Genomic DNA, 12,499 nt, shown 5'->3' with positions numbered 1-12,499 from the left:
TCTATCCATTAAATAAAGAGAGAAAGTCATTTGAAGAAAGTATGCATGTGGCCCTTCACAAACTGACGTTGACAATCATTGCATTCAAAAACTGTTCTGACGAATAATAGAGAGATGCCACAGTCTAACAAACATAATTGCCCCAGTGACACTTCTCTATAAAAATCCCAAAATGCTTTAAGTGAGTGAAAGAAGAGGGAAGATTGAAAACATGCTCCAAGAAATACAGCTTACTTCCCAAGAGCAAAACACTCCAGCGTAACCACTGATCCTTTTGCTGCTGGTACGGTGTCGGGAAAATGAACTTCTATTTTCGGCTCATATTCTCCCATTACTCCTATGACGTACAAGTACAAGTAGTTGTTGTTCATGTTTCCATTATTCATGACTTACAAGCTATATATACCTTGCATTGTGAGGCCCAACAAAAGCATGGTAAAACTAACAGGAAAAATACATGCATAAACACTATTTCTTAGGTGAACTGAACTACTACTCCACTTAAAGGTACACTATGCAGAAATCGCTCCATCATTTCCTGGTTGCAGAAATTCTAATAGTTCACCTAATTTCAGTTTATGTGACAAAACAAGCAAGTATAGTGTAGATAATCATTGTACCATCTAAACTGCTGTGAAATATATTTTCCATAACCAAACATATTGTATTTTCTGCTGTTTGAAASTGGTGTGCAAAAACGAAAGTAAAAGAGGCAAAAACGACACTTAAAGAASAGGAAGCYTAGAAATAGCGCACATAGGACAGATCTGCAACTTCTTACACTTGTTTTTWATGAATTTGTCAGGGTCGCCCTAAAAAGTTACATATTGCAGCTTTAAGCATGCAGTCGAYGGAGAGTAGCGAAATAACAGCATCAAATAATTTAAAGCCTCAGTTCCTGGGTGGAATACACTAAGGTTATCTCTTGAGGGTCTGGCTGATTTTGAATGTATGGTTAATATTTAAATGTTTAATTCAACCCAAAGGCAGTGTTTACTTTCTGCAAAAGCGTGAAGAGCTGCAGAGAAACTGTAGTTATAAGGAACAGTTCATTGGATTCCTCCAAGTACAGGCAGTTGTTAAAAAAGCAGAGTAAGAAAATAACGCACCTGGATCATCGGTGATAAAGCCTACATAGTGCTATAATGAACATGGCCTGGCAACTAAACAATGCATATCAGATAATAACAATGTTAGCTTATACGAAGGAGGTATACTGTACATAACGCCTTTACGAAACCAGTCATGACACCTACATGAATGTCGCTGTATCATTCATACCACATTCATAACACATTTATTCAACATCATGTATAAGGTGTCTTCAAAATAAAAGTKKATTTTTATTATACTACAAAATGTTATCTGGCTCAATGAAAGCCTACCTACAATGCCTGCTATCTGTATGTTATGAARCATTATGCAAGGTATTCTGATGAATAAGCTTACCGTCTTTCCTCAGGACCAGAGATGTGGGTGAGCTGTGAACTTTGCCCTTTGTGATGCTGTTCATAACCACACAGGTATAGTTGCCCACATCTGAGGGCTCCACTTTGGCGATGTACAGGTTGCCAGTCTCCTGAGATACGAAGCGCCGGTTGTCTTGCTGGACAAAGTATGGGTATTCATTGAAGACCCATGAATAACTAAGGTCTAGAAAGGGAAATGCGGGGGAGATTTAGCCAACTACTGATATGACGTAACATTCAAAACTTGAAACCAAGAACACAAATGCTGCATTTATACAGGCAGTCCAGTTCTGATCTTTTGCCCAATTGGCAAAGATCTGATGTGATTTGTCAAAACACCAATACCCTATGAAAGTGATGCTAATTGTTACTTCTGGGATCCTCGTTTTGTAGGCTAAGAATGGGCTTCAAAAATGCATCCTCAAATCCATGAAAACGTGGTAATTTAAGATATATATTAAAATGTATAWGTGTTTTGAAAAAAAATTATGCGAATTTGACGCCCAAGAAAAAGTACGAAGCCAAAAAGTTACAACTCTTTCATTTGAACTACAGCCATAAACAACAACTGCTTAAAGGTGTTTCGACAGCTTGCCAGTCTTCAGAAACATATATTCTTTTACATTTTCAAAAAGTACTGGGTGGCAACATTCACCAAAAAAAGCATCTATTATGAAACACATCAAATTGCCTGTAGCTAACGGGTTCTTACCATCCTGTATGTCCTCAGCTTGAGCAGGCGCGCTCCAGCATGCTAARAACGCTGCAAGAGACTTTTCTAATTTTCAACGATGTGTCTTACTTCTTGAGCATCAAATATTTTGATGAAAGGCATTGGGTGTGAGTAAATCAATAAACAAATACGATTATAATTGTATATATCTTAAATGACCGTATTTTCATACATTTTATGATATAATCTTGAAGCCCATTCAAAAGACCCGGGAGATGACATGATKCGGAAGTATGACTTCACATTCACAGGTTAATAGTGTAAAAAAMATCTGAATTGGGCCACTTATGTAAACACAGCCATAAAGACAATGTGTCTTTGGGATGGATTTAATTTGGATTGGATTTGTGTATAAAGGGTGACATAACCACTCCCTCTATAGGGTTTATAGCCAGATATGTCAATTTCCCAAAATGCTATYCTTTATAAAGGGTGGCATAACCCCTTATACCTGGCGTCACGTGTTTTGAGGAAAGCTCCCAAAGGGATGGAGAGAGGACAAAAGGGATGTGTCATGAGACAACCCCTACCATCAAATTACTTTTTCCTCAGTGCCAACACCTATGGACAGTCAACATCCATATACCTACACACTGCTCTCAGATATTATATATGTTAAATAGGTTATATTTATATTTATGTTATCTATATATTAAAGTAAATAAATGTCATTCTTAATGTAAACAGRACTCATATTTCAGAGCGCACGGTAAGTTTTGAAAAGACACCAAGACTTACTTTGTAGCATCTACAGACTAATCATTGTAGTGTCTTAAAGGAGACCTGGGTAACAACAAAATCTCACAGATGTTACAACTTTATTTAAATATTTCTTAATTCCCCCAAACAACCTTTGTATGGATTTTATTCAAGGAAGATCGAAAACATCATGACTATCTTRAGGCCAAACTGGTGTGGAATTGACCTATATGTAACTTAYTTGAGCAACACAATCAATCTAGGACGATACTTTAGGACGATTTGGATATGAAGCCTTTCTGACTATTTGAGTTRTGTGCTATCAGTTGAAAAAATTGCACCAAAAGCACTGATTAAACTGTAATATGACTYCAAAATCATGCTTAAGTAGTAGTGCTAAAGTATAGTTGAAATGCCGTGTCGATTCATATAGGACTGTCAAGTGTAAAAGAAGATAACAAAAGTAATTCAATACCTCCTGAGGAGGTGGGTGTTCCACAGAGTAACACAACTCCTTGTCCTTCTCGAACTGACACCGCACTTCTTGTGTGGAGTTTAAAATGATCCAAGTCTAGAAGAGAAACAGGTCAATTTATGACATCTAAGAATATAAATACAGCACTGATGACACTCATTTCCCCCTATGAACCACCTGCATGTAAAGCATTATAATGCATTTATAAGGTATGGTGTGTTATTATCAATGGTGACAATTTAATAATGCAATATAATGCAGTGTGACAGGAGGCATTATGGCCTGTTCTTAACTTACAGGCAAACTGTAGGCTTGCTCTTCTGCTGAGAACGGCTCCTATTGTGTTATAGGCTGTACACTGATACCTTCCCCCATCCTGGTAGCGGTCCAGACTTCTTATGATGAGGTTGCCCCCAGACATCCGACGCCGGTGGTCCAACTCCAGATTTATGAGAGTTCCATTCAGTGACCATCTGTGAGGGCAGAAATACCATCAGCTGCTGGCAATATTCACAAAACATCTCTATCTATTGACCACACTGGATTTATGGGAGCAAATTGAAAACTAAAACTCAATAAAGGCAGCAACCGTTATTTGGACGGTACTTAAAGTTTATTGTTATTTTGAGGTCAATGATAAAAAATAACATATACAGGTAGGTATGGTTTATGGTTGTTTGTTGCTTTTGTTGTTTTGTCATTTCAAATGAAGGGACATACTGTGCATGAGTCTTTACTATGTTYATATTTGAAGTACATATCAATATCCATAACCATTCATAACAATGTGTAAATCTTCAAGCTAAGATAAATAAAAAGAATGCCTGTTGAGATAAGTCCATGTCCCAGGCCATCTACTTTGTAGGTCCAACTATATCCCACAATCCCAAATGAAATACTAAGAACCATATCATTACCAGATTTGTGTTATCCTTTCCATTCAATTGGATACATACTGTATACTGTAGTTGGACCTACACAACGGATGGCAAGGGAATGTGGACTCATCTTGACAGACTTCTTTTGGAGTTTGAAGACATCCGACAAACTTAAATTGTGTGTCATGTCCTTTTAATAATATGCAAATGCATTCATAATATTTAGTGTTATTACAGTTTTACGGTTGATATGGATATCCCATCCACTTAAAACAAACTCTCAAATACATTGTTTCCACTCTCCACAGAGGCCTATTGGTCAAAAATGCACATACTATAGTCACAAACAGTAGCACCTTGTTCTTTTTCGATTGGTATAATATGCTCAGTTCTTCTCTGTTTAAATAAGAACATTAGCACCATGAAACACCACAGCAGGTGCAAGCTCACACTACCCACACAGCAATGCTTTCACACATTCCTTTCATTGCACCCTTTCTGCACTCTCATAGAAAAGAGGACAATAATCAAAGCTGGTATCAAGTCCAAGGAAAATGTTAACATCATTCACTTCCTAAATCTCGCAAATCTCAGTTTTGGAATATACTGACTTTATGACCAAAGTTATCCTACTTACACTTTTTATTCAATTTTGGGACTACAGTTGATGTTTATGACTACTGCTGACGCCACATAGACCGTTTTTAACCAGAAAAGTCATTAAAAAAAGATGTCATAGTATTTGAGAGGTAAAGCACCTTGAAACTCAGTCCATCAATCCCGCTACTATATCATGGCAATTAATTGATAGGATTTGATGACCTGGGGCTCTTGCCAAACAGGGGAAGGCAGAGGATCTTATTAGATCCCAGACAGTGACTTGTGGCATATATAAAGGCTGTTAAATTGAGCTGTGAGCTGTTATGAATGCTTATAGCAAGTAAGTTATAATGCACTATGGGGTGAAGCCCCCACAGCACTAAACATGTGCCATAAAAACACATTAGTCTATTCATAATGCATTATAAACAGCATGGTTACATTACTTGTGTTATTATTTTTCTATTTTTCMAAATAAATTCTTTCTGCATTGTTAGGAAAGTAAGCATTTCCCTGTTAGTCTATACCTGTCGTTTACGAAGCATGTGACAAATACAATTTGATTTGAATTATGTAGTTCAGTTTCTCTTTATCTCAAATAATAAACACTGTTTACATGTTCATTGATTGTATGAGTCCAAATATGCAGCACAAGACCAATGTCTTTCTGTGTTTTACCTCAGAAACCCTGTTCCCAGCTTTGGGGTATGAGAGCATGAGTGGCAGGAGTGAGAGAGAAAGCAAGGGAGAGAGAGAGAGTGCGAGAGAAGATAAAATGGAAGGAGCAGTGTATTCCATTTACACTTCAAGAGAGGAGCTGAGGAGGTGTTGAGGGCATGTGGTGCAGAGCACAGCAAGCCTGAAGAGATGCAGTGCTAAACACTCTCGTCTCGACCTTTAATCAGAAAATGGAAATATCTCATCTTAGCTGGGGAGATACCAACCAGATGTGATTATGAACGTAGTGTGAGCTCAATACCACTTTTATTCTTCTCATTTACACCGGCTGTGCTGGAGTAGTGTGGGTTACACAGCAAAGAGTTGACAGTCAATGCATCTTTTTGTTTGCGCAACTGGTTTTTTCACCCCTCTGTAAAATAGCAACAAGRTATTAATGTGAAAAGCATGAGCAGGGGAGAAGCGCCACATAAACCTGACCCATTAAAGTCCCTGATCGGCCAGACAGTCAAAACACCTAATTTCACAGGTGTAAATTAGTTGCTGATTGAAAAGCAAAGATAAAAACCAGTAGACCCCGCGGCACTGGTGTAAAATGTAGTCATAGTTGTAGTCGTAGTCATATGGAAATTCAAACCAGGTGAGTGAGTCTGAATCCTACCTGTATTGAGGAGGGGGGATTCCTTTAGCGTCACAAGTAAGAGTGGCCTCCTCTTCCATAGAATCAACAGGGATAAACAAGTCACCGGGTTCCATCCTCCATCTTGGACCATGGAATGATCCACTGTCCAAACATTCTGGGGAAGACATACTCTTCAATGTAGCAGAATGTTTAACTCATATATTCTGGTTGTGACATGAGTTCCAGCTTTTTCGGATGTCACACTCAAATCGTAAATGTCCCTACAAAAGAATCATTACACATAAAAAAAAAAAATTCTACCTGCGAGACAGTCGATGATTGATAGCAGAAGAAGCTGTTTCCATGGTAACGTCATCTTTGGCAGGGAAGGACGAATAAGACTTTCATTCAATAAGCTCTAAACGACACTCTTTTCTCCGGAACAGACAGGCCTGACCTGTAGGAGACAGTCATTATAGCAAAAACACCAAACTCAGCATACATGTCACCTCATGAAAACTTCAAATATACTGTATCTATTTTCGTGCTTAGCCATCATTTGGACAGGCAGGGAAGACGGATATGGAATTGACATTGGCAACATAGAAATATTGAGTGATGGAATGTTGGGACTGAATGTGGGAACCTTCCATTTCTCTTAACCATGTTTTTTTCAATATCCAGTTTCAACATTCCCATTGAGCAACAGCGTTAATGAATCCTGTGTATTCTGATATGGAKACAAACAATACGAGCAAGCAAGGGAGCACTCATTGGCATATGGGACAAGACAGACGCCAATCTATTAGGAGAACAACTGTTGACCCAGCTCCATCTTTCACAGAGACAAATCTATCCTCTCAGGCGCAAGGAGCCTGGACCTGTGAATTGGGTGCCATCCAATCAATTAGTCTCACCGACACCAGCATGTCTTGCCACATGCTGAGGGAATCTAGAGAGCTTGATGAAAAATCCATTCCCCACAGGTACATGATCAAGGGCGAGTGGCTGGTCATTGCGTGGTCTGCATTGCAATACTAAGGTTAATTGCAGTAAAGCAGTGATTCCCAAATACAAATAAACTGAAGAACAAAACACACACAAATGTGATACCACACAAATGCTCTCTCTCTCTCTCTCTCTCTCTCTCTCTCTCTCTCTCTCTCTCTCTCGCTCGCTCTCCTTCTCTCTCTCTCTCTCCTCTCTCTCTCTCTCTCTCTCTCTCTCCTCTCTCCTCTCTCTCCTCTCTCTCTCTCTCTCTCTCTCTCTCTCTCTCTCTCCACACACACACACACACAAACATACACACAGATTCAAACATGATGTACACCTAATTTAAGGTATAATCCTTGGGCTAGTCTGCTTTAGTGGTGTAGTTATAGGGGCTAATTGTGTGTTGGCTGCTGTAATGTCAGATTTGTAAGGTCTCAGGGAGTATTTCCTCCAGTCTTTCATGTTTACTGGGTCTTTTCTCCTGCTGGAAGTCTCCTAAATTGGATTTTCCACGCCTTCTCATGAAGAATTCTGCATGCTTTACCTCTCCAGTAGGTCTACAGTACAGCCCTGCAAACTGTATAGGCTTCACTGTGGGCTGACGATTGTTGTGTGATAGGAGTTGTGTAAAATAAGTTATTTGAAACCTGAGCTGCTCAATAAACGGTTTCATGTGTTTGGTCACCATACATAGAATTCACATCATGTGACACCACATGTGCTGGTGATAAATAGGCCAAATAATTGTAGCAGGATGAATGACAGATGATAAGGAGTTGTGTCACTTCCTGTATCACAGCAATTGAAACCCATAAAAGCAGCACATCTCCCTCTCTTCTACTCTGCATCTGCAAGTAACCAAATAACACAGCATTTCAACAGCAAGGCAACCCAAACTGAAAGAGGCCACATCTGCATTCATAACAATAATAGGACTTCCCACTGACTTACTCAATAGAAGAATATGCATATTACTTGATTATTGTTTTACTTCCCCAAGCATGAACAGACAGACTCATTCATTCAGAGCCATACCTTGGCAGGTTAGTCAGAATCTCTCTGCATAGAGAAATATTCAAGATACTGAACTAATAGGCACCCACCCACCTCTCATCATTTGTCCCTTGAAAAATGTATCATTGAGCAGCAGCTCATTGGAAACACCTAAATGGTTCTATCATGGCAATGCAATGAATTTTCAATACACATGCAGCTTTGAGTGCAACCCCCATTAGGCCTATGTACAATTTTACATCTATGCTTTGTTACATTTGAAATGGTAAAATTAGATGTGATGTCAATAGATGTTGATAACACCTATGGGTTCTATAGGAAAGTCAAAGAGATGTGAAAGATGAGGTAAGAAATATATAAGAACTCATTCAACTGACAAACAAGCATTAGGCTGGCTATATGTCAAAGAGCTTCAGAAATGAKCTGTACAAACCAACAAATGTGTATCAATGGCAAACACATCGTGAGTGCTTGCAGTTTCTGCGAGTAGCCTAGGCTATATGCTCCTCAATCCTCAATCAACGTTAATCAAACCAAACACACACACCATTATATTTCCAATATCTATTATTATTATTATGTTACTGTTATATTGAGTTTATAATTGAGAGGAAACACCTCATGMCAAAGCCTATAGGCATATGGCTTTGGTAGATAGATGCCCACCAAGAAAACGAATTAGGCTACCAATCAAATAACAATTTATTGAAAGTAAATTGGTTTTATTGTCACCATGGCCATCATAATGTACATCCAGCCATACATTGTTTCAGTGATTTTTCAGTTTCAATGGCATGGCCACACATGCCAAGCTTGATAATTTCCTTACCTAGCGGCCGTTTTCTCCTTATCTTGAAATATATTCAGACCAGCAGTGCACTAATTCAATTCTTTTAGCCATAATAAATAGTTGACCCGCCACGGACGCGTTTTCCACCGATTTATGTCGGAAACACAAGCTCGTTCATACAGGTTAAACCGAAACACTGGTCAGTCAGTGTAAGAAAAAACAGTCAGTGTAAGAAAAAACAGGCAATCAACGAAGGCACTAAATAGGCAAGCGTCTCATAGCCTACGTCGTTTTCTCTTTCCCAAAAACAACACCCACACAGTTTGCTCATGAATCAAATCGGCAACGTTACGAAAGATGAGCACAAACGCAGACCTATCTCCGAGCCACATTCATGTTGGCAGATTATGTTAAAAAATAGTATTTTGCGGTGATCTCCGTATTCCATGTGAAAAGGCTATAGCAGACGATAGAAGCAGAAATGATGGAAAGGTATGGCAGACGCACCTGCCGAAGCCAAAGAACTGCGCCAGTCTTCGCCAGAGATCTGAGCAGACAGAAAAACTGTGGGGACATCACTGCGTAAAAATGATCAGGATATCAAAATGTATTGATAGGATTATGAAAATTGATATGTTGATAACTGCACGGTCAGCCTGGTCTCAGAAGAGTAGATAACATAGTAAACGTACATTTGGCACACTCAAATTAGTACGTTAGCCTATGTTACATTTGATATGGTTACATAAGACAGTAGGTTACTTAAATTGGTTGGGGTGGGCTATAATGGCAATGTCTAGCAACCCAAAGTTAGAATCTCATCTTTAGCATTTTTAGCTAATTAGCATGTTTGCTAACCCTAACCTTAAAACCCTTTAACCTAACTCCTATCCCTAACCTTAACCCCTACCCTAGCTAACTTTAGCCACAACAGATTGGAATTTGTAACATATCATACGTTTGATAAAATCGTAATTTATTGTACGATTGCAATTCGTAACGTATTGTACGAATTGCAATTGATAACATATGATACAAATTGTAATTCACAACATATCCTACGAAATGGATGAATAACATCCAGAAATTAATACATATCATACGTAAGGTAACATATCGTACTAATTAGAGTTTCTCCGATTTACAATTACTATGTTACGTCWACCCCTGAGTCCTGGTTGGCCCGTTATATATTGTGTACTTGAAATATTGCACAGTGTAGATCCATGGCGGTCCGAATCTGCCCCAATGCTGGTGTAGACTGAATAGAAGCTATGATCAATTATTGTGGGCAACTCTTAATTGTGTGTAGTAACCTTTCAACTGATCAAAGTTTTGGGAAAATATTGACATTTCTTGATAGGCTACAGTAGGCTAATTAAACATGAATAAGCGATCTATAAATCATATTTTACATGATTTCAATGTGTCATAATAACCCCCCTTGATCTGTAGGCTACTTGAAGAAGACATTTCTGCATAAGAATTCTGTTATTTCCTAGGCTAAAGGTTGGACAGGTGGGCCAGCAACTGTAAGGTCACCGGTGTAAATCCCAAATCTGATGGGGGAAATCTAGTGGGGAATGAGCTGGTAACCAGAAGATTGCTAACATGAGTATCCTAGATGACATCCCCTGCCATTTTGCACTTGAGCAATGCACCTTCTGGTGTACATTGTGTCATAGTGCAGATGGTTCTGAGTTTGTGTCCTGGATCAGTTATATTTGCATTCCAACATTCCTGTCACACAGAGTAAAGGAATAATAATCAATGCTACTATTCTGATGACAAAGTAAGATAGGCTATTAATCTATTTCAAGTCCTCTAGAGAGAACCTCTCCTCCCCACTCTATAACTGTAGTTCATAAATTATCTTCAGACAAGGCCCACATATTATCAGCCAGTTGTCTGTCTTTAACACGTATGCTCGCTCACACACACGCACACACACACACACAAACACACACGGTCAATAGCTGGGACAAACCCAGTGAAACAAACTCTTTTTTACTACAGTCAGTGCCTGTGTAGTCTACCAGATGCCTATTAAACACACATTGATCATCCTCTCTTCAGCCCAGGATTCTTTAACATGGCCAGGGCATCGTTAATAATGCTCCATACAGCCACCATTTGACATTTCCTTTAATTATCTCCGTAATGTATTCATGCACTTGATCCTAGGAGCTTGTTGTGAAAAGCCGCCTCTAGGAATATTTTTATCCCGCCTCGAGGCACCACGGATTAGCACGAACCCTGAAGGTATTACCTCCYTCTGTATGTGTGTGTGTGTTAAGCTGTAAAAGTCATTAGGCTATATTTCTCAACCGTTCAGAGAAGTGAATGTAAATGCTCCACCATGACTAGCTTGTCTAATACCCGGAGTTACAAAGAAAAGTGCAAATGGATGCAAGATAACATGTTAATAGCACAATGGAGCAACCTCCATGTTTGGCCCAGTTTTAGAGAATAACAGCCTCAATTAATTTGTTCCCTCTGCATGTCTATCTTTGAGCTAGCCAAGTACCTCAACTCCTCCATAGTTTTTTAAATTAACCTCCAACTCCTTCGGGTCGCTATGTATTGATACTTAAGAAATWAAAATTCTTAAACCCTTAKCGTGTACCTATGTTGTTGCGTGCCTTTCTTTTCAATAAAACGTTAATCAAATACAACCACCGACTGTTTCCTTATTGAGATTCATTTGGCACATGGGCATGCTGAGTTGCCCTCTTAGAGCAACAGCAATGAGGAAACAGTCAGTGGTTGTATTTGATTAACGTTTAATTAAAGAGTATGGATTTCAGCAAACAAAGAATGGCCCGCAACAACAAAGGGAAAACATAGGTACATTGAAAGGGTTTAAGAATGTACATTTTTTAGGTATCGACGAGTCCGAGGTTAATTTAAAAAACTCTAGTCTGCGCTCAACTTCATGGAGGAGTTGAGGTACTTGGATATCTTTGAGCCAGGCAGTAAGACTCAGCCGTTTCTACCAAAGAAGTAGAAGTTTAATACACAAACAACTAAATGTCCAAGTTTTAAGATTCCCTTTTCACACAAATATGTTGTGTGAAATATTCACAAGTTACCTTTATCCAGTTACTTGTATCTTCAATACTGTGCAAGCAATGAAGCAAAAAAAAAAAGCAATATTGTTTTCATAATTAAAACTGCTCATAAATACTCTAAAGCATAAATGCATTAAACTATGCAGGACTGCAAATCCTGTTTCCACCATAACTTTGTATTCTAGACTACACAAGACTTTACCACGAGTTGTACAAACTTTTTATGAACATAGCTGTAAAAAAAACTAAAAACTTTGCTTTGTCATTGAGCTGTTTGCTAATTTAAGAATGCACTGAGGAAGGATGCCCTCCTTGGGTTGCTTCATTAATTCCTACACTCTATGGTTGACTCTTGGTGTAGCCTTACTTCATTAGCCAGGATGGTTTCAACAGCCTTGCCTAAGACTAACGACCCGGCATACCTTTTATTGCCCACTGCAGCTCCATGCGTGTGGGGTCCATTAGGTCCGAGTACCT

At 38.9% G+C, this 12,499-nt stretch overlaps 1 protein-coding gene across 1 annotated transcript in view; it reads right to left on the bottom strand.

Annotated features, from left to right (window-relative positions):
- cntn3a.2 (contactin 3a, tandem duplicate 2) overlaps nucleotides 1-9,416 on the bottom strand; it is a 68,480-nt gene extending 59,064 nt beyond the window's left edge. The window contains exons 1-7 of the mRNA XM_023991139.2: nucleotides 8,991-9,416; nucleotides 6,476-6,611; nucleotides 6,194-6,329; nucleotides 3,674-3,849; nucleotides 3,377-3,472; nucleotides 1,450-1,653; nucleotides 235-337 (exon numbers count right to left, since the gene is read on the bottom strand). Coding sequence (XP_023846907.1) covers nucleotides 235-337; nucleotides 1,450-1,653; nucleotides 3,377-3,472; nucleotides 3,674-3,849; nucleotides 6,194-6,329; nucleotides 6,476-6,530 — 770 coding nt within the window. The 5' untranslated portion in view covers nucleotides 6,531-6,611; nucleotides 8,991-9,416. The remainder of the gene's footprint in view (nucleotides 1-234; nucleotides 338-1,449; nucleotides 1,654-3,376; nucleotides 3,473-3,673; nucleotides 3,850-6,193; nucleotides 6,330-6,475; nucleotides 6,612-8,990) is intronic.
- Nucleotides 9,417-12,499: the final 3,083 nt, after the last annotated feature.

Source organism: Salvelinus sp. IW2-2015, linkage group LG7 (genome assembly GCF_002910315.2).
Source record: "Salvelinus sp. IW2-2015 linkage group LG7, ASM291031v2, whole genome shotgun sequence".
NCBI classification, from domain to species: Eukaryota; Metazoa; Chordata; class Actinopteri; order Salmoniformes; family Salmonidae; genus Salvelinus; species Salvelinus sp. IW2-2015.
This window is presented reverse-complemented; position numbering and strand designations above follow the sequence as displayed.